At 51.2% G+C, this 27,744-nt stretch overlaps 1 protein-coding gene across 1 annotated transcript in view; it reads left to right on the forward strand.

Moving 5' to 3' along the window:
- LOC105450445 (RNA polymerase II degradation factor 1-like) overlaps nt 1-27,744 on the forward strand; it is a 98,175-nt gene that overhangs the window by 61,285 nt on the left and 9,146 nt on the right. The window contains exon 7 of the mRNA XM_011690288.1: nt 26,543-26,689. Coding sequence (XP_011688590.1) covers nt 26,543-26,689 — 147 coding nt within the window. The remainder of the gene's footprint in view (nt 1-26,542; nt 26,690-27,744) is intronic.

A 27,744-nucleotide genomic window follows, 5' to 3' on the forward strand; every position in this document is an offset into this window, starting at 1 on the left:
CGTGAGGCAGGACCCGGCGCGGGGATACTGCGGCTACGTCAAAGGTGTCGCCGTGCCGAACCACCTCCGTGTCCACTTCGCAGACTCGACGAAGCGATCATCGGAAAGAATCTAGAAAAGAGGCGAGACTTTTCGCTAGCATGCCAATTTATCAATTGAACGAGCTCGCTTCTACAGCTTTAGTCGCGTCGTAGTCGAGCAGCTTCCCGAGTTTTCAGGAAGCCCCCTAGATTCTTGGCTCACGATCGGTATTCTGAACGACCAGTCGAGCGGTCGATGTTCCTCCGCCGTCTTGCCGATCGAGGTGACCGAGCTTCGAGCTCGATGCCCAGCCCGGTCTCTCCTCGCGGAACTCAGCGAGGTTACCGTGTGTCCCAGGACCACCGAGCTGTAGTCCAGAGTCGAGGAGTTGATGGTGGCGGCTACAAGCGGAGGAGGGTAGGTAGGTGCCGCGGTCACTTTGTGAACTAACCTGGCTTTGCCCGCTGTTTAATTAAGTCTCGCCTAGACTACTCGCCCTCTCCGTACCCCTCCCCCCCTCCTACCCCTCCCATTCCCGCTCTCCACCACATCGGTAGGAAAGAGGAGAGACCCCCCTTGAATTCGCTCTCTCGACTCTCCCCGGTTCCGTCCGGCCAGCCACGACACTCGCTTTGCCCGGCCACGACCTCGTGAATATGACACCGGTCTCTCGGACACGCGGCGAGGGAGAGAAAGAGAGGGAGAGAAAAAAATTAAATCACACCCACTGTTACGACGCGACCAAAGGGTAACCAAAGCCGCTCTTCCGTCGTCTTCCTTTCGGCCCTTCTCTCGCGACAGCGCGCGGACAAAGCCGGGAAGGGTGCCGAGAGATTCGTTAATAACTACGAATGCGAGAGATGAAAGCGACTGTCGAGTGTCGTGGCACACGCGACGAAAGGGATAATGAAATTCCACGTATAGCAGAGAAGCGCGGCCAAAGTTGGCCATCTTTTAGAGAAATGCGTCGATCGGATATTCCAAGATATATCCCGTAATGGAAACGCGAATGTTCAGGTCTTCGATACGAACCTACGACGCACCATATTGAAATCTAACGAGGTGGTACACAGAGAGCTATCTCCCTCCTTTCGCGATGTGCGTTTTTTCCCTCCGTGCGCAAACCGCCTCCCGCCCCTTTCTCGGGCGGGGGGGCCCCGGAGGCACGCGCGTATGAATTCGCCCGCGCGTAACAGTGAGCTTCCGTAATATAATTGTTAATGCGCTGATGGACCTCGGGCGGCGTTTATGCATTGCGCACGCCGATGTGGCTGGCAGCGCGGACGCGTCGTCGTCATGGGTGCCAGCCCTCCTTACCGTAAAAATAGACGCACCAGCATCAGCATTAGCAGCAGCGACAGCAGCAGCAGCAGCATCAGCAGCAACAGCCATTACGACACGCCTCGCTCGCCACCTCGCATTACGGATGATCACTGATCGCGAAGCGGAGAGAACGCCTCTTTAAAGAAGTACACGCGGTATGGTATGTGTACTCGTCTCATCTCGCGCGCGACACAAAGGGGCTGCTCGCGAAGAGGAATCGTTATCCGACGGCTCGGCTCGGTGTTTGCGTCAGACTTTTTCCTCTTTCACCCTGGGATATCTTCGCGCTATACTAAAGATAACGCACCGATAGCGCGACAGCGACGCGTACACACGTATCTGCGCGTCAGAAATACGCCGGCAAAGGGGTACCGTTTTCTCGCTGCGCGCTCTTCCGCGGGAGCACAATCCCACCCCTCCCCACCTCCTCGCGTGCTCGCCTTTCTATTTCCCTCGTTTAGCATTTTCATACATGCGAAGCCGATCTCAACGCTGTTGTACAGACGCGACTGTTGAAAGCGGTATGAAAATCCGTATTTGATCCACACTATTTCCGTTCATTTGTTTTCTCTCAACGCGGAGTCGCGGAGGTGCTCGCATTTCTCCACCGTCGACTTTTCAATATCGTTCTCGCGTCACAGAAGGGAAATTCAGTTTGGCTGAATTCTGAGTGCTTCCGAACGGAAGCCGGCCGATGATACTTAGCTAGCTGCGAGGGCGAGGCTGACATGCCGGAGGGGCGAATTTCTCGGTTACCTGGGCAAGTGTGCGCCGTGCGTAATATTCCCGGCAGGCGGACGGGAAAAATATACCGCGAGAGAGCGACGATGAAAGAAAGGAATAAAACAGGGAGAGCTTATTTACGCGAGGGGGCGCACGAGCGTTCCGCCGGGAAATAGGCGGTGGCTCTCCGGCTTTTCTCGCGGATTTGTATACGTATGAGCCGGCGTGCAGATATATATATATATATACGCGCGCGCATACCCTTTCTGTGTACACGGGCGGCTCTTTCGCTCCAACGCGAGATAGAAGCACGCGATTTTCCGTTACGAGCGTTGAGCTCGGAAACGATTTAGCGCGTGGAGATAAAACCGCCGCGATTACTCTACTCGAGTCACGTTATGCAACAAGAAGTTGAAAATCTGTACGAGATACCGCGGATAACGTCGCGTTAATGGCACGCATGGCAGTGTCAGGTTCTGCTGATTAATCATGAACAAACCGCTGCGTGCGGTTTTTAACACCTCGCGCTCGGCAGCGGCCGTACCGCGATGATACGTCTGTATTAAATTATTAATTTCGTGAATTACATATAACAAATCAGGACAATGTTATTCCTTTGTGAGCTGTTAAATTTCATAGTAACAACGATGGATATTCATTTTCGTGATCCAATATAGATGGTAACCGCAATATAGATGGTAAACTAAAACGTCGGGGCGGCTTGTCGGCGATTTAAATGCCACGGCAGTATCAGGACGACCTCCGGGCTCAAAGTACCGAAGGGTTCGACAAGTGCATGAATTAATACACGTAGGGGCGGATCCGCCGTGTCTCGCGCACGATAAGCATTCCCGCGGATATTTACGCGGTGGCATTTAGAGTATCGGTCGCGCGCACACAAAGGCTCGAATGTCTAGGATGCTTGGAATCGCCGTCGCGCGAAAAGTCGCCGAGGGACACGACACAGGCGGAACGAAAGACAAAGAGAAAGGGGGATGGGGAGGGAGGGGAAAGGGGAGAGATAAAGCAAGAGAGAGAGAGAGAGAGAGAGAGAGAGAGAGAGAGAGAGAACATGTGGTGCACCTAATCATATTTCCCAATAATGCGCCACCGCCTACGAACTATAATAAACAGAGTGAGTATAAGAAACGTACCGGTATACGCGTAGGTGGGCGCGCCACACACGATGCGGAAAGCGTGTTGTGTGTACACCCGGGTGCTCGCATAAATTCGTGCACATACATACACACACGCACGCACGCGAAGGCAAACGGAGCATTTGTACGGGGCGGCGCGTTTACATAGGCTCGCTCGCTCGTGCGAGGAGACGACGGTGCGAGAAATTTCGTCGCTACGGAATTTAGATGAAATTGCGCGAATTACTTGGGAGCCCGGGCGTACACGTATTTATGCTCGCGCACACGCTCGCGGGCGGATACACGCCGCCGCCGTCGTCGTCGTCATCGTCGTCGGGTTCCGCGCGCGAGACACGACGTGGATGGCGAGAACGTGTGTATGTATGTACATGTGGCCGTGTGTATATGCGTGCCGTTGCACGGGAATTCTGGGCGTTCTAACGCTCCGTCTTGCCGTGCTGGAGCAGCTCTGAGCGCGGAATGCGCGAACGGAGAGAAAGAAAGCGATATTTCGACGATGATACAGCTACTTGGGCGAAGGGAGGAGGGAGGGTGGCTACGACCCTGTCGACTTTTACCGACTCGAAAGAACGCGGCGACAGTCGCTCATCGGCAACGGATTTTTCACGATCTCCCGCGAAATTCGTGTCGCGACGAGAATTATCGGTTTTCCATCGGTTTTCCTTGCATGGCGAAAGACCGCGATTAAAAAAAGAAAAAAACGCGCGAACGAATATTAGTACGGAAATCTATCTTACGGGGCGTGTGTAACGAGTAAGATTATTATGTGCAATATAGCGGCAGCTTTGAATCTCTAATGCGACCCGTAACGAGATATATGCACAGAGAAAATAATGTAACGCTCGCGCTCTCTTTTTTTTTTTTTCGTCGCGCGCGTAACCGACTTTGGCTCGCTCGCCGACCGTGCGACCGTTAATGGAGATGTAATATTTAAATGCGCGACCGGCCGGCGTTGCGTAATGAAATTATTAATAATAACGATCGCGCGCGCGCTGCGGTTCTCGTAGTTTCAACTGGTTATTAGATTTTAATCGCACTCTCTCGCGCTGCGCTGCGCCGCGCCGCGCCGCGCCGCGCATACAGGGAGAGTGGAAGTACGAAGCAGGATTCCCCGGCAATTTTTTCCGGGTGCCGACAGAGGCCAACCGGCTATTTAAAAGTGATTTTCCCCCGTGAGAACGGAACCTCGAATTATGCGAAATTACCTGCTGGAAGGTGTAAATAAATAAACGTCCGTACGCGTAACTAGTAACCCGTTATTACGTGTCGCCCGGTTCGGCACCGACGATCCCAACACCCTGAAACATCTCTCCCATCCACCGTTCCCGTCCAACCCCTTCGTGTCATCACCGAAGCCTCCCCCTCTTTCCCATCGGTAACACCGGTAACGCGGGTGGATATGTCAATGCGGGGAATCACGCTAAGCTCAATTCCGGGCATTATCATTCTCGCGCCGATACGCGGCCTAACCGCCCGATGAGTCCATTAACAACTACAGTTATCGTTACGATGGTATGCGAATCCCATCGAATATATATCGAATCCCCCGTGAGTTTCGCCAGCGGCGCGTGTATTGAAGCGGCGCACAGGTTACAATTTTTGAACGGGCGATTTTTCATAGAAGCGCCGCTCGTAAATTTCGTTTCCGCCAACGCCGTATACGTAATATCTCGCGTTATATTTGGGAATCTCAAAGGACAGTGCCGAGAAACGGATCGTCGGGTAGGATTCGATGTGTGTGGCACCGGGGTGGAGGAGGAGAGATGAGGGAGGCGCTTGCGTATGAAAGACGACGAATCCGCAACCCTCGTAATACGAGTCGTCGTAAAGTAGCATTCTCTTGTAAGTCCTTCTGTCGGTCGGCCTGGCTACCATCTACGGCTTTCTATTATGCATGCGTCCCTTATTGGCAGTAAACGCGCGCCCTCACCCTCCTTCGGCTGTGCCGCCGTTGCCGCAGCCGCGCCGCCGTCGCCGCCGCCGCCGCCGCTGCCGCCGCCGCCGCCGTTGTCGCCGTCCTCGTTCTACCTCACTCCCCGGTATTCGGAATTACGGTCGTAAGCATATTTCTAATTATAACATCGCGAGGAGAGACCACCACGGACAGACGGAGAATTCCATAAATTATGCAGGAGCCGAGACTAACGCCTGAGCATTTTGCCCGGCAGTAAGAACCACCCTACTTTCTTGCGCGAGGGACGCGCTGATGAACGAGGGGTGGGCGCTCGCGACGCGGAAGTACAGCCCTTTTAAAGCGATTTATCGGCAGTCGCCGACGTAACACCGGCCGCCAATAGTTAACAGCACTCTTCCGCAAAAGTGGAAAAAAAAAACGGGGGATTAAACGTTTCGGAGTAAAGATTAAAAAGTAACGCGGTCGGTAACCGACATATCTCACACGGGCTATCTTGTAAAAGCGGATTTAATTAAAAAAGTACAAGCGGATTTAATTAAAAAGAAACGTTGTTTAACAAACGGGAGAAAAATCGCCGGGTCCGCTAAAAGCGGAGTATGTAAGCAGCGTAATAAACGAAAAAACCGTGAATTGAAAACCGCGCCCGGTACGTATTCATGGCGACGTTAAATGAACATTGTGACGCGATCGGGTGGAAAGTTGATTCGAGTGGCGTTATTAATGCCGCAGCACGCTCCGCGCTCGCGCACGCTTAATTCGATAACGTGCGGTGCCTTTAAATTTTGATTTGTCATAACGAGAATTAACGTCCACGTTAAATGCGTTCGTCATCGCAGCCGCCCCCGCGCGCGCGCACGCGTGTCAATTCGCCAGCGCGGCGCGACGCGGTGGTTCGTGCCGCGCATTCGCACCGCGGTTATACGCGCGCGCACGCACGCAATCCGCTCCATTCGAGCCGCTACCAATTTGGCATCGAGAATGGTCCATAGTCATTAATGGGTCGTACGCGTTAACGATTATGTTTTCGGCTGTAATCATCGGATCGATTGTGCCGATCGTCGGAGTAATAAAGCGTGATAGGGAGAGGGAATGGAAAGAGAGACAGAGAGAGCGTTTTGCGACGAGCGGGCATGCCGATGACAATGATGATGGCACGACCATAATTGCTGGACGCCGTAACTTTTGCGGTCATCGATGATCCCGTTCAATAGTCACGTTTCCGGCGACCATCATTTTCGATGAGACCTGGCTCAAGCCCGCTATTATAGCTGCCATGTTTTATAGCAGGCGTATACGAACGTTTTTGTTACATATTTATGCGCGGGGCGTTATACCGTAATTTAAAGGACATTTGTGCAACAGTCAATTTATTGCGGTATCGATAAAAAGATATCGTGGCGCGATTCGTGGCAGTTTTTCGACGACGAGATTACAACTGATCGTGACGCATACTTGATCTATTAATAATTAACGGCATCCTGGAAGCTCTAATCTCATAATCCATTTGGAATTTGGGCGATAGGCTTCTTCGGGAGTAACGCTTCATCGACGCGCCCGAAGACGCGCTCGATTTCGCGATTACGGCATTTGAGCAATTCGCACGCGCGTAGGCGGGAGGTTGACGAGGGCGGTAGAGACGAGGGGAAAATCGTGGAGGTCGGGAAAGCGGGGCGACGGGACGGGGTGGTTGGGACGAGGGCAAGACGGCGGAGCTAAGACGTTCGCGGTTTCGCGCAAGAGGCCGACGGAGGTCCTTCGCCGTAATTACATTAACCGCAACCGCCAAACACCCGGTACTACCGGCACGAGGGGGTCCCAAAGTGCCCTAACCCGCGGCTCGAACCTACCACTTCGTCTACCCCTTACGGCCGTTCACCGTCGAATTAGAGACGCGCGCGATCCCGTCAGCCTACATAGTCGTCGGGAATCGCGGATTAACCAGAATTACGTGCGTTCGCGTCTGCAATTTATTCGCAGCATTTCAAATTATAAGACAGCTCGCCTCTCTTTTTTACATCGGCGAATAAGGGACGCACGCTAAAGTGGTAATTCATAAATTACGCCATTACGGAGGGTAAAACATTACTCGGTTGCCGCGTTTTCTACGATATAACGGTCGGCCGGAAACAAGAATACACGCTCGTCCACGAACGTTGGCCTATTGACTATTTTAAGAGGGTTGAACCGGCTACCGTGAACACAAACCTAACCCCCCGATCCGCCGCCGCCACCGCCGCAGCCGCAGCTCGCCGGAAACATATCTCTACGCGCACATTGAATTAGTAATGGCGGAGGTCTTAGAGCCGAAGGGACTTGTAAGCTGTAATTGCATTAATCGCGGTGATATTTTGGGCTCAGGTGCCTTCGCGCCCGCCACGGCTCGTTAATAGCTGCCATTATCGTTCCTGCGCCTGACGTAGGACGAACTGCCGCTGCTGCACCCGAAACTCCGCCTGTCCCGAAACTTTCGCGATGAACGCCCGTGAATCGCTCTGACAGTTAGGCTTCTCCTCGGCGAGGTCTGACCCTTCTCTCTCTCTCTCCCTCTCTCTCTCTCTCTCCCCTCTCTCTCTCTCTCTCTCTCTCTCTCTCCTCTCGAGAAGTGGTTTTCGTTTGAACACGTGAGGAGATTGGTTTTAACGTTCGGGAAGGAAATTATTTTAAAACATTTCGTTTGATTATGAAAGCGTTTGCTCTGCAACATTTCTCTCCTCGCGATCGTCTCAGACCTCGTCGTGACTTGCGCTTCGCGCACGGATGCTGAGATAATTTACGTCTGCCAAAACATACACGATCGCCGATTACACGTGTTGCAAGGGAAGGTTCATCGATCCCTCGACAGCCTGTGCAGGATCGAATCGGAGAGAGAGAGAGAACGAGAGAGCGGAAGAGAGGTGCTTTCGTGCCGCGAATCACGAAACGACATTATCTCGCCCTCGATCGCCGACGACGTGTCCACTCGCGTTCGGGAAGAACGGAGATCGCGGGGAAACGAGGGAGAGAGCGACAGAGAGAGAGAGAGAAAGAGAGACAGAGAGCAAGAGGAGATACGAAGAGAATACACTCGCACGCGTGTGTGTGCGTACGTAGAACAGAGAGGACAGGTTACGTCGAAACATTAATCTCTCGCGGTGGCAATATCGGGCCGATGATATTCGAGGCACGAGTATTATACGAGGTAGTGTCATTAGTTCGCGGTGTGTGCGTGTGTGTGTGGCCGAGGTAGAGAGAACGCGAGAGAACGAACGGGCGAGAGAGCGAAAGAGACGGAGACGGAGAGCGCGGCGCTAAGCCGGGCGTTTGTGAAGGTGGCCGCGTGTATGATATAGTTCATATATACGTGTGCGTGCAGTTCGCGCGCGCGAACGTTGCCCGGTGTCGGACGGTAGTATCGATATGCAGGACCGTGATAATCGATTGCCGCATTCCTCGAGACGGAGCGACGTTGCGCGCTTTGAATACGGCCAGAGGGGGGTCCTCGATCGGTGCCCACGACGCATACGAAGCGAGAGCACGCTGTGCAGATACGCCTCTGTCATATTCCCTCACTTCTGCCACTGCATCCCCTATATCTTTCTTCCCTCTCTGTCTGTCACGCGGCGGCCGTTTCGCACGTGTGAGCGATTCAGCGCCCACGCGGTCCACTGTGAGATCCATCTCTTCGAGCTCCACCTCCTCCTCCTCTTCCTCCTCCTCCTCCTCCTCCTCCTCCTCTTCCTCTTCGCTTGAGGCCGATCTCGAAAATTGCTTTTTCATCTCGCACCGTTCGCGAATTCGTCACGAGCCACTCGATACCCCGGCGATACATCGGCGAGCATATCAGAGTGAATATATCGGAGGGCCCTACCGGATTTTTTTTTTATTCATCCGTTAGCCACATTGGTACCGATTCGTCTCGTAAGAGCCATATCACCCGCCGTCGTTATAGCATAGTCGTTAAACTGTCGAAATATCTGTTCTTCTCTGTTCTACATACTCGATTCGCGCGATGGCGCGAAAGATGTGATGCTGGTGAACGCACGATGATGACGCGTCATCGCGCGTATTCAGTCAACAGCTGTCATTTCGCGATCGCTGCAGGAAGGGTCCTATATGCTTCTCTCCTCTCTCTCTCTCTCTTTCTCTTCTCTCTTCTCTTCCTCCCTTTCTCTCTCTCTCTCTTCTCTCTCTCTCTCTCTCTCTCTCTCTCTCTCTCTCTCTATGCGTTCGCGCTCGCTGGCCGCCCTATAATACCCTACACCCTTGCGCAACTCCCTTTCTCTCTCACGGCTCGGTTATTGTTCACGTTAATTGATGCGTTATGTTTGATGCCGTTGTGATAGCCATTGTACGCGGGGTGTCCACTGATAACTGAGTTACCGACTGCGGCGGCCGGAGTGCACTCAAACCTAATTATCTCGGCCCAACTGCGACTGCCGCATTGCGTTGCCGCCGCCGTTCGTCCCCGGAGTCATGCACGAGCATTTCCCTGATGTCGATGACTCGCTCGTATCCTCACCTGCATCAAAAGTTTTGCGTTAGCGCGTCCTTCTTGCGCGGCAAAATTCGAAGAATGAGAATCGCGAATTTGATTCGATAAATCTATTCTGACAGAAGTTTAAGTGATAGAAAATTGATAAATATTATCGAGAGATCTTCTCATTGAAGTTAAGGGAAAAATTCGGATCGACGATTATTCTCACTTGGTTACGAGTAATATGGAATTTTGCAAAGAAAAGACGGAGGATCGAGAATGGCTCTTCTACGCCGGAAGCCGAACTATAAATAGTGCGTGGGAGGAACCAAGGCGTTTGCCCGAGACAGAAAACAAAGTCTCTTCCTTTCCGCGGCATGATTAGACAGACCTTCCAATTAACTGGTCGAAGGTGCTTTTCGGGCGCAACCCCGTCGTAAACTCGGCTTCTTTACGCGCGCGAACGCGTAAGAACGGAGCCGGCGAACGGAAGCTCGCCACGATAAATTCCGAAAATCAATTCCGCCGCAAACGAGTCGTTCTTTCGGGTCCTTTCTCGCGGGAGGGCTCAAAACGGAGGTAAACGCCATCTCCGTATTCTCCGACGATGACTTAAAAAGAAAAAAAAACTCGAGATATTCGCTGGCGTGGCGCGGTCGTTGCGTCGTTGACCGGCCCCCCCGGCCATCAGAAGTCAGCGCGGCATCAGTCGGCTCCCTCGACGTGGCGTTTTTTTCGGCGGCCCTTTTAACGAAGAATATCCCCCGTCCGTCGCGCGTCTCTTTATTGTCCGGCGAAATTTACGATCGACACCGAGAGTCGCGAGGCCCCCGCAATAATTCGATCGTCGTGGACGCGCGATGGGCGCCCGGCGCGTCTACGCCTCGGAGCGATTCCCGGTATGCAGGAGGGAGGGAGGGTGAAAGAAACGAAAATTGGCAGCGCGTTAAGCACTTTGTGGGTAACGTCGCTTCGTATAATTCTTAAATCGCGGCGCCGAGTCGAGTCGCGAACCTCGCGCCAACGACCGGTTGCGGTCCAGCAGGAGTCCTGCCTTCCGTTACAAAACGGCGAAAAATATTTATCGAGGAAATAGCCAATCTCTCGTTATAACCCTCCCACCGCGAGACTTCCATTCCGACGACAATACTTTCCACGTGCATGTCCCGGGCTCTCTCTCTCTCTCTCTCTCTCTCTCTCTCTCTCTCTCTCTCTCTCTCTCTCTCTTTCTCTCCATCTTTCTCGTCTTCCTTGTCTCTCTCTCTCCTCTTTTTTTCTCCTCTCCCCCTCCCCCGTCGTCGTGTTCGCACACATATCGCAGAAAATTACATTTTGTCGGTTGTAAAAGGAACGTCGTAAAAATCGTAACGCCGGCGACGCTGACTGCGGTGCACGCCGGGGCGAAATTGCACCGGCCCTCCGCCTATCTGTTGGCCATCAACATTGCTCCGTGCTTGATAGACCCTTTGTAAAACGTCATTCTACGGGCTTTTATACTCTTGCTCCTAGGCGGACAACCCGCGTCCCAAGTAGTTCTCGTCGATTCTCGTTTCTAGCGCCGGTGCTTGCACTACCGGTGCTTCCTCAACGCGAAGCACGAACAATGCGGAAAAAGTACACATAAGTAGAAGGATCGTGATTTTGTATAATTTTTTTTTGTAAATAAGTACACGCTAATAGCAGAATAGACTTCCGCGCATGCTTTTTGGAGTACCGGGCATCGTAACAGTGACTAATTAAAATTGCAGTAAGCCTGATCGCTCGAAAGCAAGCATCAAGAGGATCGCTGCTTCATTCGCATCATTACGCAGTTACAAGAGTGATCACGGTTGCTGACCACGCGCGCGCGCATATCGCTCGGTCCATCCGTGTATCCGTGTAGCCGGTAAAGCCCCGGTAATTAAACTCGGGGAACGTCTTAGATGCAGAATGTACTTAGCACAGGCGAGACTCGCTCACCCTCTCGCTCTCGAAGGGGATCTTCCCGGTGGGAAAGGAGCGAGAGAAGAAGAACAGTTCGATGTGGAAAGGGATCGAAGCGCGTTTCCTGCTGTCTCTGTCCTTTCGTCGTCGGCGGGCGTTGATGGGTTTTCCAACCCCTCCGAACTAGAACCTGGCTGTTCGAACCTGGCCAGTTTCGACTTGAACTACGGATCTAGTTTCCAACGCCCGGCGCGGAGGTAAAGAGAGACCGAGGGGGGGAGGAGAAAGAGATAGAGACAGAGAGGAGGTGGAATGGGGCGAAGGAGCGAGAGAGGCAGCGAGAAAGTCGAAGCTGGCTTCCATCCATAATGGCATAGTCTCTCTTCTGGGTTTCCACAAGTTGGCGAACTCGCTACTATCGGACAATATCTTTGTTAACTGAGGAAAGGGGAATGCTACGTATTCTTGCATATTCTTTAACAATTTGTATCTCTTTAGATTAGTAGATATTTAATAGATGTTTAAAGATGTCGCGTTTCTTATTTACATGGACATTTTTATTTATATCTGAATTTTTCATAAACTATTATAAAACGTAAAATGATAAATTTCAACTTGTAATCAACTTGACGAATGACTTTTTAAAACGATAAATTAGTTAAACGAAGCACTATAGTACAGATTTCATTGTCAAAAGATTTGGAAAGACATAATAATAGACGAACGGAGTATCACGGCGGCTCCGTGCCCGATCTAACGAGGATTTAGAATACCAGGTGCGAGGCTATCACAGGGCTTAGGAAACTAATAGAGACATATTCGAACGAAGGAGTAGGTTGGTTCCCGGGGATCCGCCCCAAGTCGTTGCCACGACGGCTACGTCGAGCTTTATCAGAGTGTGCTTACAGGATTGATTCGTCGGTGTGTTCGTCGATTGCCCTGGCGGGAAAAGCTCTCTCGAGAGAGAGAGAAAAGGCAAGAGAGAATGAGAGGGAAAGGCAGAGAAAGACAGAGAACGACGAGGAGTAATAAAGTAATGGCCGCGCCGCGTCTTCTTCCGCCGCGCCGCGGCTCGCCTTCTTTCCGGCGAGGAGAATAGATAGAGTCCCGCAAAATAACGCCCAGGTAAGAGACGGTGCTCATTCACGACGACGACGCGACGGTTTCACGTTCCAAAGCGAGACACCTTTGCCGCTCACGTTCCAATGGAGACTCGTCTCTCGCCTCGTCTCCTCGTCCCCCGCCGCGCCTCACCGCGCCTCGCCTCGCCTCGCGTGTCAGACTCCGACGTTCCTCCGTAAGTGTCTACCGCGCTGTTCGCTTTTCGAAGCGAAAGCGCCATGGTAGCTGGGCTTTCAGGTGCGAGACCCTCTCGACGCAACGGCGACACCTCCGCCGATCGCTGTTTCACAAACGAACTCGGCCTCTCTCCTCTTTGAATTCGAGACACCCGCGTATACAAAGTTGGCTACCGCTGATTGTAATTACTCAGCCCTCTCGGTTAACGAGACATCGGCTCGCCGCCGCCGCCGCCGCCGCTGCCGCCGACGCCGCCGCCGCCGCCGCCGCCACCGCCGTCCGACGCGGTATGATGGATCGCTCGCTATGCGAACACGGTGACGAAAATCGTCTCTCCGTCGCTTCCGTGGAGAGTCTCTCCCTTGTTTTCCCATGAAGGGCGCGTCGAGTAGATGGGGGGGAAAAAGGAAGAAAGAAAATTAATTAAGTCCGAATTCCGCACTTTCGTATTCGGCTCTGTATCGCTTGTATCGACAGCGGCTTCAAAATGTGGATATTATTTAACAATTGGACAATTGGTCGATTGCGCGACAAAAGTTATTTACGACGAAAGGCGCGATTAACGTCCGACGAGACGACGCGAATCGATCCGCCAAACGTGTCTTGACGGCGTTGCGGCATTAAGGGGGTAGGCCGTTCGGTAATTGTCGGCAAATATTAATAACTGTTGGAGGGGGACGCCTCAGCTCGCGCGGATTCAAAGCGAGCGAGAGAGGCGCGAGCCGCGCGGCGAGGCGGAGGTGGAGACGTTGACTACTTCGCGAGGGTGAGCCCGTCGAACCGGTTATACTTGAGAGCAAATACATAATGCCTCGATGATTTTCCCGCCGGAGGGAAGAGCCGACCGTGATTGAAATTTGGCAACTCGCTTTGACACAATTATCCGAACCGTTCTGCTGAGGAAAACACTGTAACCGGGAAGTACCGTCGACTCTCTTTCCCGAAAGAGAAATTACTCCGTCTTTCGCGGGAATAGGCTTACGTGATATAAGCTATATCGCTTGCACGCTTGCACGTGATGGATCTAGCATAAGAGAGGGGGGGGGAGGGGCGCCCAATCATCCAGATTAGCACGGCTGTCAAATGTCAACCTGCGATCGATACCTGCGTGCGAAAGCGAGGGGTAAATTGACTTCGGTCCTTCACGAAATTCCACGGAACTCGTTACGAGAGGAAGCCCCAGCGGTGCGTATCTTAAGAAGCCCTTCTCTTCGCCCTCGAAGCGGACTTCGTACCGGACTTATTCATCGCCGATCATCGGCGTCACGTTCGCGACAATACATGGACATCTTGTGCCTAAAATAAGGCAGCATTAGTCACATCCGTTATCCGCCGAATTAGGTCTCGCGTATATTTCTCATAACTACGAGGATCCAATAACCCTCCTAAAATTCTTATTCGATGACTCGATGGATAGCAGATAATTAAAATGGATACTTTATGTCCGATAACAGCCGTTTAGGATGATAAATCGCATTGTTTGCAAAGTTAGATTCACATGCAGCACGGAAAGCGTGGTAATTTTGCCGGCATCACAATTTAATTTGATTATATTCTTCCCTTAATATAACCGGCAACCATGGACGTTATGCGGTGATTGTTGTTATACGCTAATACCTGGATACTGTTACGCAGAAATATTCTAAGGCGTACGTAAATCTTTATCAATCTATTTATCCATCGATAAAGTCCGGCTCTCTGTTCATCGAGATTTAGCGATCTATCCACACCGCATCCTTCCTCCGCTCTCGCTCATGTCGTGAAGGAGGCACGGCCGCGACGATACGCATCTCGTTATACGTAAACAATGTACCCGCGGCAATATTATCTGGGTAGATTGTACCGAGGCTCTCGCATTCGTGGCTACGGGCACGAACGTAAAACGATTCGTTTCCTTCGATCTACGCGCCAGCCACGCGTGTAACGCGATACCGTATACCTGGTGCACGAGACGGTGCCGAGATGCCGATCGCCAGGGAGGTCGCCCGTCTTCCACCTGCCATAATTTCGTAGATCCCTCTCGTCCTCGCTGTGCCCTCTTGAATTTCGAAACGCGCCATTTTCGGACTGGGAGGGGAGAGGGCGGAATGGGATGACTAGGATATCGAAAAAATATAAGACGGAAAGAAAAACCGGATATCAAATTTCGGCGAAGAAACAGAACATAATCGGTGACGATAACTGAAAACGATTGACGGTGTCCATTCTCGAGCAAACTCGCGAGAACGGTCAAATGAAAGCTGAACGTAAATATGTATATAACGGGAGAGGGAGAATGGAAATGGAACGCAAACTTTTCCTTTCCACGTGGAGAGAAATAAAAAGAGAGAGAGAGAGAGAGAGAAAGAGTGCGAATGGAAATCCTTTCAGTCGTAAGCCGCGGTGGCGTCGCGCAAGGGTTGAAATTCCCTTTGCTGGATGTTTAATGCGGCAATCTAGGGGCGTGATAAAGTGCCAAACGAATGCCGAAAGGGAATCGCGAAGTGAGCGCCTACCTCGCAGTACGGCACGGTCGGTACACCGCTAAACGTTTGGTACAATGCTGGCACAAGCTATTACATTGTATAAACACGGCTCTCTGCGGCTCCCGCCAGAAGAGCGGCGGACGAGCCACTTCAGAAATTGAAACGTAGGAAGAGAAAGCTGTGGTTGCACTCGACGATTGAAATCGCTTCCACCCTTCCGGTACTTCTTCCCTCTGTCCGATACTCTTCTTTCTCTTTCTCTCTCTCTCTCTCGCTCTCTGTTCCCCTCTCTTTCTCTAACCCCCTTTTTATTTTCGTTTTCTCTTTTTCCCGTCGAGAAGACCACAAAGATTTCGTTCCCTTTGCCGCAGCACTTGAAAGAACTCACCGTAATCTTGCGCCTTTCTTTTTGGTACGGTCCGTCCGCTCTCTAGCGCAATAGACGGTTCCTCGCCACGAAAAAGTCACGCAACGAAAGTCCATTCGCTCCTTTAACAATTAGTTCAAGAAGAACACAAGCGCGTGTCTGCGCCAACTCACGTACGAATTATCACGATCGTCAAATTTCTCAGAAAATTGCCGAACTTCAGTTCAAAATTCATGCAAAAGTAGCCTTCGAGCCATTTAAGAAATAATGTAAATTCTGAAGTCTTTCGTCCCACGACCGCTCGTGCTCTCCTCGGGCACCTATTTTTCCGCTTTTTTGAATCGTGCACCGGTAGAAGAGAAGAATAACGTTCCTTGCATACCCCCGGATTAAAAGGCAAACAGTCCTCTGCTTCAGTGGTATGGGAATATACGTATTCGTTGAAAGGAAATTTATGGGAATTAATATTGGCTCCCTAGAGAGGGAGAAGGGGGGCGAGGCGGGGGTGAGACGGTTCTAGATGTCTCGGGGACTCGCGGAATGCGACTTTCCGGCATACATCGCAGGGAACTTTAAGAATTTAATTCCTACGCGTCGTGCCTCTTTCTCATCTTGCTCGCGTTCGCCCTTTCTCTCTCTCTCTCTCTTTTCTCTCTCCGTCTGTTCTTCGCACGAAGAAGAGACACGCGGGGCTTTCAGCATCTTACATGCCCGCCGAAACGATACTCGAGCGAGCTCCACGGCATAATTTCATTCGCCGCGCGATCTCGACCCGCCCTTTGTTCTCTTCCTCCTTGTCTCGCGAGACAAAAGAGTTACTTTTACCTTAACTTTCGCCAGTAGATAGAATTCGTATTGTTTCGAGAATCGCGACAAGAAATTATATAACCGTATCGAAATTCAGGGACAAAAGAAATCTCCTTCTCTAATAAACAACGTTGTTTCGATTTTCATATTCTTGAAATTAAGATGAAGAAGAAGTTTCGCGCATCTCGTGGAAGAAATAGAGAATAAAGTTCTTTAAGGGAACTTCGCGACTCGCGAGAGATTGCTCGCTTTCCGCAACTTTAGTCGCCATGACGCGGCGAAAAAATCCACCTCCGTATCTCGCGAGAGAGAGAGAGAGAGAGAGAGAGAGAAACGTATATCGCGTGACGTCGTCCGTATTGATATCGTCACGAAGCGAGAACGACTGCGTAGCAACAAAAAATCACCATTAAGCCGCCGTACGTCTCCCCGGGGATGGACCCTACATCATATAGGTTGGCGGAGGAAGAGGTATTAAACGTACAAACGCGATAAGCTAAAACACTTCTCGTCGGTGCGCTGCACGGGGTCTCTTTCTCCACGTCTCCCCTCGAATTCACCGTCGGTCCCCGTCGCGCGTGTCGTGTTCTCTTATTCTTTTTTTTTTAGGCATTTAGGGAAAAATGTCCGGGAAAAATGAAATGTCATCATCGAGCCGATCACGTGTCCTTACGAAGGAGACAAGGGAAACAGTGGGGGATGCATGTCGCGCGAACTGTCGTCACGAGGTTTTTCCCGACGTTGCGAGAGAGAAAAAAAAACAAACCGTGGCTTTTAGTTGAATAAACATAGCACGGATATCGCATAATCTATGCACACGTGGCGTATCTGTTCGGGGAATCGATATCAATTAAACTGACGCATATCGCATCCGTTGCACATGTCTACGCTAACAAAAGATTTTCTTTTAATCTTCCTTTTGATTGTAATAAAAAAAAATTATTTGCGAATTGTAATTATGTGTGGCCTCGAAATAAAGAATTGTGTCTTATAGCATAGATGTATAATCATAACCGATCAAAATTGTAAAAAAGAGAAACATCAAGGTGTGTATATGTTATACATATATATAGCTTCTCTCCCGTATATGTACACGGCACATCCCGTTTGACGGCCATTTAAAGAATACCCGGGGATTAGAAGTCGTCGCAGTCATCTTGTTTTATCGACTCGAGCCGCGATTATGACGATAACCATCTAACCAGTGTTTTTCGGACTCGGGATCACCATCACCACCACCACCACCACCTCTGCCATCTCGGCATCACCACCCATCATCACCGCGCCGCGCCGCCGCGCCGTAGCGGACGGCAAACACTATCCGTTTGATTCGACTATCATCCCTTTCCGCCCTCCACCCTCGGGAGTCACCGCTTCTCCCTTCGCCTCGCCTAGCCTTTCCGTGCCGCTTATTTTCTGCCAGAAAGCAATATCCGTTATGGCCAATAAACGCAACCGTATCAAAGTAACTGACGATCATTCCGTCTGTCCACGTACATCGAATGTCCAGCGAGAATTATGCCTTCTTTTAACGAAACCTGTATTGATCGCCTTTATTATGAAATTAACGAGGCAATATTGAATTGCGCGTTTAAAAAGCAATTCGAGTAGAATTTGGATTTTCTTTGTTTTTTAATTAAAAACAAAAATTCAATTTTATTATTATTGTTGCTCAATATATTTTATAAAATTTTTATATTGGTTAAATTTTATGACATTTGATTTAATGGCTTTTTCACCTTGCGATCTTTGATTGGTTTTCTTAATTAAACGGGCGCGCGCGCGTCTTTTCGCAACTTCGAGATGGACCCGGGAAAAGGGGAGCTCTTTCGGATTCGGCGAGATTTGCGGAGGTGTCGACTCGCGCGCTTTAATGTTTTTGCCCTTCGCCGAGGGTTGGCACCCTCGCGCGCGTCGTGTTCTACCCTATAGCCACACGTATCGGTCTCACTCTCGGCGCTCCTCCCAGTCTCACCCGCGACGGAGCACATAATCCTGATATCTGTCGGTTTTCGGGCAATAAAACACGCGTCCCATACAGACGGAACCCCCGGAGAATCGCTACTGCTTCCGGCTGATAAAGAAACGCACGGCAAGATATCGGGTAATCGCTTTTGGCTCCCGCGTCAACGGAACGTCATCGGCTCTCTCGCCATTTTCTGAAGATCGGCAGCCGGACGGAATAGCCGGCGTATAAAATCTGTCGATTTTAAAAAACTTGAGAAATTCTAGAAAAGCACCGTATAACCTAGACCAGACTGAAATTAAAAGAGATAAGTATTATTACTGAGAAAATACAGTGATCACGGCGCGAAGTGCGCCGTTGTTTAGATCGTTTAGATCGTTATCCGCGCGTCTATATCATTGAATATTACGCTTATCGTGACTATACGACTGCGATCCGACGCCTATATATATCCCGCCTTTCGAGCGAGGCGTCGAATCGGCCGCGCTAATGCACTCGCACGCCGCAAAATACCCGGAATAAATCTATGATGCTACACACGAACGTGCATCTTTATTTCACGACATTACAGTATCAGGTCGCGGGGCGCGCGCGAGCGGTGCGCTATTCGAAAATTATTGACCGTCTTGGAACGGCCTACCTAAGGCCGAGCGAGACCTCCCTCCTCGGTCCGTGAATACTTATCGGGCGGATCGAAGCGTTCAAAAGATCCGCTCGGTGGCCGCGAGGCAAAACGCCAGGCTATTCGGCTATTACGTTTCTGCATACGGGAGAGAAACCCGGTAACCAGATCGGGTGGTCTCGAATGACCCGCGCGCTCACCCGGGGAGTAAATATTTTCATATTATTTTACCCGTGTAATTCAAGCGTCGCAAATCTGGCGTCGATCGCCGAAAGTTTCGGGGGCCTGGCTTCCTCGAAGACTCTCACGTCGAGAACCGGGATTGTACTCTACATCCGTTTCTCCCTACCTCGGTATATACGCGCCTCGGATAACTCTCGATCGCGAACGACGTATCATATATTCGCGCGAGTTCTCTCTCTCTCTCTCTCTCTCTCTCTCTCTCTCTCTCTCTCTTTCAACGCTATCAATTCGAAGCGTTATAAAACGCGGCAAACAAAATCGCAACGCGCGTCGTTAAGCGGACGCGAAGTCCACGGCTAAAGTACATGGCGGATGTTAATAGGATAAATTAGTTTATCCTACGAAAACATCCCGGCGAGATGAAACAGATCCCCGCCGTGATCATCTCCATATATCGCGCGATAGATTCGGCCTCGGGCATATTGCCGAGTCTATTCGAGACGCGGCGGATATTCCTGCGAATATCGCCGGATGCCACTACCCTCATCTTCGGATCGGATAAAAGAATAATACGCAAAAGCGAAAAAGCTTTCGACTTTACGACGGTTTATACACCGCCAGAGAAAGGAAACCGGCGGACGGGAAAGGGCTCGAAAAAGGGAAGAGCGGATAAGACGGCTGACCCTCTCGGGATGTTTCCACTCGCAAACTGGATTTCGATGACCGATCTCCATTTCCATATGGGTCGCGAGCAAGAGGGTGGCTCCGAGAGCCACCGAGAAGTTGTCACCGGGAAATTGATATTTGAACGAGGCCGCAGCCCCATCGACCGGGTTGCGACGAAGGGGCCGCTCGAGAAACTTTGGCTCGCGTCGAATTGTTCCCTGACTTCGCGAGGCCGGGAATTCAGAATCGGCTTCGGAATCGATCGATCGTCGCGCACGGGACACGCGTGTCTTCCTCCACGCCGATGTTACAATTTTATACCGTCGACTTCGATTCCTTCCGCTTCGTCGCGAATCGACGAGTCGGCGAGCGGAGCGCACGCGTCGTAATTCTTCTTTCGAGTTAGTTTCGAGCGGAGGAGAACCCTCCGAAATTAGCATTCGCACAGGATGCACGGTCTAACTACTACTATCGACGTTGCCTCCAACTATAATCGTCCGAGTGGGTACGGGCTAAGTGTAATATTATTCAACACACAGCTCACAGTATGGATATCGAGAGCCGTAGAGCGCAGATGCTGTCCGTCGGAGAGGAGCGCGCGAGCGCGCGCGCGCGCGTTACCGGAGCGACCGCGGGCTTTTCTAGTAGGTGCCTAAGAACCCGTCCTACACCCTCCCGTCACGGATAACGGGTGTTTCGGTTGGTTTTGGGGCCTCGAGAAACGCGTCCTGTGGAGATTACGAGCCAGGCGCTGGTCCGTCCGCCTTCATGAATCGTAATTACGCGTTTACCGCGTTACACCGTCTTGCCCCTTTACGCAAGTCGAATCACCTCGAGGGGTAACAACTCGTAACTGTCGTCGTCGTCGTCGTCGTCGTCGTCGTCGTCCGACGCGCCATTCGTGCGATTAATTCGCAAGTATGGATAATTAACGACCGCGCCCAGATCTCCCGAGCGAGTAAGTCTGACGGATAAACGAAAAAAAAATTGTCATCGAGATGGAAAAATCCGCCGGGTACCATTAACACCGATATCATTCGTCGTGGCCGAGGGGCGAAACATTCAGATAGAAACGCACAGGAAAGTAATTACAAAATTGCGATTTATTGCGCGCGAGGTCGAGTTGTCGCAAAGGAAAAAAAATGCCGCAGTAGCTGCATATTACCGCGGGAACGGGAATGGTGATCCGTTTTAACGAACCCGAAGGCGAGCTATTATTAATTTTTCCGGAGTGGAAGCCGGTCATTCTTGGCGCAGCCTGGAGGAGGGGGGCCACGAAGGAGAGCGAGTGCTGCAGGTGGCGAGAATGGTCAATATAACCACAAAATGTAAATCATATTGCTATTCCCGGAGGGCCCCTCACTCTCGGAGATTCTCTATCTCTTTCTCTCTCGCTCTTGCTCTCGGCTCTCCGGGTATTAAGCACAGTCCGGGTAAGACGCCCCGACTCTATATTAGTTTCCGCGGGTTCCCTGATTGGATTCGGCTATTACGTTTCCAGGCCCCCGCACTGATTGTTTGCGTCCGGCATCGACACGATCCTGAAGCGTTATCCGCAATCGACCGCGACGATGTTTCATATTCATTGCCGATGTACGAAATCTTGAAATTTGCCTACGAGCAATTTATCCTCTTGTAGTTACAACCGCGAAGAATCTGCACTATCCGATGAAAGCTAGCACGTCGATGTTTCGCATCGGGATGTATTTAACCGATGTAACTTGGAAGTTATTCGATTCCGAAGGAATTCGCGTGGATATCTCGGAATAAATCAGTCGATGCCGGGGTGCTTTCCACGACCGAGGTTAAACAGGCCTCGGTACTGCATTCTCATACGGAACCCGGCGATTTCTGACCTACCCACCGCACCGCGCCGCCGCGGAACTCGATATCGGCGATCGAGATCTATCGTGTCCTGTCGGGCGGGCGAGCGTTAAACACACGGTGAACTTCGGGAGAGGGAGTGAGAGAGAGTCACCAGCCAACGAGTCTTCGACGTGGGGAGTCCACGCCGAGAGCGGTCAGAGGATTTCTGAGCGAGCGCACAGTGGTAGCTGATGTATTTTGACGTGCCCGATGAGAGAGGCCGCTCTCTCTGTTGACTGCATTATCTAATGGACCACTCTCTCCGCCTTCGTTCCCCTTCTGTCTCTCTGTCATTCTCTCTCTCTCTCTCTTTCTCTCTCTCTCTCTCTCTCTCTCTCGTCGTCCATCTCTCACTCCCGTGCTCCCTTCGTCGCGGTCTTCCTGCCCGATGCACGACGACTCGGCGTTTCAGCTATCTGTGATCTACCGCATCGGGAGATGCGACCGAATCGCATGCATCTCGGATCTGGTTTCATAATCGACCGCGAATTTCTTCCCCTTTTCTGTTACGCGCCTTATGCAATCACCGATGTCATCGTGATGCATGTATGCAGTAGTCGGTTTAATCCCGCGTTTAATTTACCGGAAGATCCAAACAAAAAATATTTTTGGGACTCTTAGAAACATATGGATAAATCTTTCGGTGATCTAAACTATTCTAACTAAAAGCACGAATGTGAAAACGTTGAATGACATACGTGTCGTACTTCAAAGTATGCAATTACACGCGCTTGAGGATAATTGAGATCGCGCGAGATACAAGAAGAAGATAGTTGCGGTTGATAACGATCGAATACCGCGATGTTTTTCCACGACGTTCGTAGGAATGCAAGAAAGAAGACTACCGCGTTGAAATCCTGAGACGATATTGCTCCGATAGTTACCGGGTTACCAGCGCAGAGCTCCGAGCGCGCTCGATTTGGTCGGGAAAGAAGTTACGCCGCAGTTACATCCAAGGCGAGGTAACGCGCAAAAAGCCCGAGTATCTCCGATGAGTACCGAGAGGAAGAAGAAAGGAGGGAGAGAGAAAGAGACAAGCCATGGAACGGCGGAGTTTTTCGCGACCGGCAAAGTATTGTCCGTATCGTCGTAGCCTCGTGTCTCGTCGGGACTCGAGAGCGAGATCGTGCGACCGTGACTCTAGAATCATCCCTAAGACCTTAGACCCCCGCGCAACAACGTCCGCGCCCAGCCATCACCAACACCGTTCGGCGACCCGTGCAATCTCTCTCTCTCTCTGGTATCCGCTAGCATCAAATTACCAGTTCCTCCTCGATCTACGACCCGCTGTCGTCGTCGTCTCGATTGGTACCCTTCGAGGGACGCACCGTGTCGGTGTTTTCTGTCGAGTTTGCGCGGCGGTCACGGACGAACTCGATTAGACACAACGTTCCCTGTCGCCGAAGCAGCAGCGCGAATTCGGTATTCACGATGGATGCCCCTTCGTGCCACGATGGCGGCCCCCTCCCCTCAAAAAAAGAAAAAATATGTAACGCGTATCCGCATGTAAAAAAATATTCTCGGCTGGAGACTGTGTTTAAGAAAAATCGAAACAATGTAGTCAACCGCATAAAGGGATCCTGTCTGAGTTTACAATCATGGGGATCGGCGCGAGGCCCTCACGCGATTGCCTAACAAAGTATCACGGAAGAAAAAAGACTCGTCCTTCGTCGCGAGCCAGCAGAAACGCAGATCTGGCGGATACACTCCTCGTCCTGGTCTGGCACCGCGGACGACGGTCGTTCGGATCCTTGGAGCGAGCAGCCCCATTCGGGGCAATTCTTTGCCGTCTCGCGTGTATCCTTAGTATGCAACGTATGCAGTCGGTTGTTACCGAAGGAGTGGTTTGCTGAGCGGCCAATGGCGAGTGCTCGAGCTAATTCTAGGGTGCCGCCGCCGCGCCATCTTTGCATCATAATGCTGTCCCCCCGTGCCCCGGCGCTCACTCGCTCTCTCTCCCCCCGTTTCCTCTTCACCGCCCCTCCCGTCACTGCGAGAAGTCTGCCCCCTTCTTCCTCCCTGCCGTTGCCGTCCCGCAACCTCTTTCCCCTGCCCTCCTCGTCCTCCTGTCCGCCCCCACCCTCTCCCACTTTCTCTCCACCCTTGTTTCGTTTCGCGTAGGAGAGAAAGAGCGAAAGAGAGGGCGAAGAAGACGAAACGTCAGGTGAAAGAGAAAGAGAGAGAGAAGAAAGAGAGAAAGAGCGAAAGAAAAGGAACGAAGAGAAACGTCTCGGAGGCGCGTTATGCCAAAGTGGATAAGGAGAAGAGTGCACGAGAGGGAAACGGAGAGGTGTATAGGCAGGGAGGAAAAGGAGGGGCACACGGCCATGGCGAAGAGGTAGAGGGGACGAAGGGGTTGTCTGCGCCTTGTCTGCCGGGAATCAATCACGTATCAGTGATGCTCAACCAGTGGCCACCTGCGAGACACGATCGATAGGATCGTGATACCTGCTTACAATGGCTCATCGATGGTATCCGCTGTTACTTCGAACCATAGAGTCACGACAGATCCGTGGATGGTACAATTTTGGTCCCGAGTCCGAGCGACGAGGAGGACGACGACGCTTCCGCGACGTTTCTCATCACGCGCGCGTGTATACATGCCACACATACACACACGCGTGACGAGGGATTCAAGAAAAAATTCTTGATATTCTCGCGATGTCGGTGTGTGTGTGTGTGTGTGTGTGTGGCCGAATGAGAAATACATTTGCATCTAAAGTGGATGGATGCCTTTTCACGGGCTCACGACGATTTACTTCCACGGGCAGCAATACGATCCTCTGATTACCGTTCCAGAAATGACGCGCGAGCGGAGGGCGATTAAAGCCGCGTGCCCTAATCTCCATGCTATACCGGCGCGAGAGCGAAGGGAAGGTAATGTCGTCGTACCTCGAGTACGCCCACGGCGACGTGGTACCTACGCCTCGCGCTACCGTCTTACCTGTCAGGGTAGGGTAATGTTAAATCGAGGGAACGCGAGTAGGAGCTACCGTCTTACGCCGAGCCGACCGTCCCGAAGAATCGCGACAAATTCATTTCGGCACGTCAACGGATTACATGTAGAATCCGGCGAATGCGTATCTGGACGTACAATAATTAATTATTGAAAAAGAAAAAGGTAATTCAATACTCTTTTTTTTTTAAAGAAGAATACTTCCAATACTTTAAGGAAGCGTGCATTTGCGATATTGTTGTTGTCTTTAACGGCCTTTCGGAAGGTCGAAGAAATGGAATCGAGGAGGCGTAATCGATCGAACCCCAATCTTTTTTGCCCCGAGGTATCTTTTCGCGGGATTCGAACAGGCGCATAAGAACCGGTCAACGTCTCATCGGGACGGAAACGCGCCGCGCCGCACCGCGCCATTATTCGTCGAACCCGGCGCAACGAGGAACGATCAAGAATCGTTGTTGAACAAAGCCGGAGAGCCCGCAAGAGAGAGGGAGAGAAAGAGAGAGAGAGAGAGAGAGAGAGAGAGAGAGAGAAAAAGAGAGAGAGAGAAAGAGAGAGGGGTCGTGCCAAAAGTGTCGAGAGCCGAGAGCGCCCAGCAGAAGATACAATGGCCGGACGCGCCGGTTCACAATGACGGAAAATAATTAAAGCGGGCAGGGGGGGAGAGAGAGAGAGAGAGAGAGAGCCCGTTCAAAGATGCCGACGCGGGGGTCTCGACCGATCAAACCGATCGAGCCTGTACGCTGTATCTGAGCGAACCTACGCGCACCACCCGTCACCGTGACGAATTCGCGCCCTCCTACACGTGTATCTAAGGTTGCGCGCGCGCGCGCACGCGCGTGTCCATCTCGTGTATATCGGTCCCGACACGAATTTGTGTGCGTGCATCACGGTGGATTGATTTCGTGTATGTCTGCGACATACTATTGGCGACAAAGAAACGGGACATTGGAATCCGGAAAAGAAGTCTTAAAGCGCGACGACCAGAATGAATGGTCTGACATGAAAGAGCGAGCGACAATGCCTACCTGCATTGTCGTAATACTTGTGGTTAACAACAAGTTGCCTCGGAATGCTCCGTGACACAATTTTAAAACAAGTACCAAGAGAAACTCTACAGTTTGAGGATCTGTCCGATAGCATATCGCGTTCTAAATTTTGTGCTAAATTTATTTTAGAATTAAAACTGTTTTGAAAAACATAAAATATTATATAATTTATTTCAGTACGTACATAATTTATTTTTCTTACATGCTTTATTTTTTATTAAGTTGTAACGATTTCTTTTGAGAATCGTAATGCCGTCAAAGTAAGATAAATGAGGACGCTGATGAATAACGAAACGTAAAGAGTGCAGTTTTTCCTTCTTATCAAATTTTTTCTACACGTTCGCATATATTCGCATTAATACTCATATATTATGCAAACGCGGGAGTCCGATGCAGCTCCCTGTATCTTTTTAGCGCCGTGACTCACTGTGAGAAATCGATAAACGATTCGTCTCGGGCGTTCGACTCGGCCGGCTACCGTCGGACTCCGCGCACAGTAGCTGACGAGACGATCGGACCCCCGCTTAGACCGTGTACTTTGAGTTTCGGGGGCCCGCCGTGCTCGGTGTGAAGCCCCCCGCTGTAGAATGATACGCCAGGATAATTCCATCGGACTCTGACCACGCCGGGGTTCCGCCACCTGGGGGACGGCGACGGTCAGCGCGTATTCTCATCGCGCCGCACTCGAAACGCGCGTGTCAACATTCACGAAAACGTACAACACGTTACAAACAATAATCTTTGTCAGTCATGCTATAAATGATTGCGGTATTCTTTGTTACAGTGATCTACCAGAAACGGTTAAAGAAGGAACGGAGAGCGAGGAAACGGCTGCAGGAGCAGTTGGATCTGGAGATCAAGAGGCGCACACAATTGGAGGAGGCCCTCAAAGCCACGGGCGCGTCCTCGGAGCAAGTCAGAGCAATTACCGGTACGTGCGAATCCGCGCCTTCTCTATCGAACTAATTTTCACACTGACAAATTTATATCATCGAGATTATAAAAAGTATCATTTACCTAAGCAGCTTATATTTAAAAGCTTAAAGAGAAATACTTGAATATATGCTCTGTTCTTCTCGCGCTGAAAACTCCTTGCTTAATATCTTGCTGTACGTCACGCTGAAAAGAAAAAAAACGTTTCGATTTTCGCGTAGATTAGAGACGCGAGATCGTTGCAAATGGACGGGTTTTCTCAGGATTTCGCGAGCTCGTCGTCAGTCTTCTCCGTTAAGAGCCCCGGGGCCAGCGGTGATCTCGGAATAAATTAATTAATACGCCGAGGCAGAGCAAACAGCCTGACACCCGGCAGAATATGATTCCTTACTTATCCCCCTGCCGGCGGTGCAATCCCTCTCCGTCGTCGGCTGGCTGATGGCAGCCTGTTTCTCCCCTCCCCCTCTCCTTCTGCTATCCCCCTTTCCTCCCCATTCCTCCCGTCGTCGTTCCAGCACCTTGACTAGGCACCGCGCGTCTCGCCCCATGATCCTCCGGCAAGTAGAAGTAGCAGCAACAAGCGGCACGCCACCCTTCTTCCTGTCACTACCAAAACTCAAACGCGAAACCCTTTAAGTGAAATCTCTTATTCCGATATAATGTTTCGTCCTTCACCTCTTACCTCCCCACCGTCTGTTCCACCTCATCGTTTTCGCGTTACCTCTTCCCCCCCGCCCTTCGTTGCTACCGCTACCTCCGTCGTCGCCGCTATCGTCGCCGCCGTCGCCGCCGCTGCTGTTGCTGATTAATCCTGTCAAATCCAGAGAGTCGCGATACTAATTTCAAATCAAACGGCACGTCACTCCGCCACTTGGGCGTCGGGGTGAGTCGCGAGACGGTCACGATCTCATGGACTAACTTAGAAGCTTCGTCTTTCTGCCGACGCTCAAATCTCTCGTCTAGTTCTGCTTGCACGTCACGTCGCGGAAAGATTTAGAGACGGAGACGGATTTTTTTTTTTTTAAACATCGCGATAATCGGGCGATTTGCTAT

Source organism: Wasmannia auropunctata, unplaced genomic scaffold (genome assembly GCF_000956235.1).
Source record: "Wasmannia auropunctata unplaced genomic scaffold, wasmannia.A_1.0 LD336111.1, whole genome shotgun sequence".
Taxonomy (NCBI): domain Eukaryota; kingdom Metazoa; phylum Arthropoda; class Insecta; order Hymenoptera; family Formicidae; genus Wasmannia; species Wasmannia auropunctata.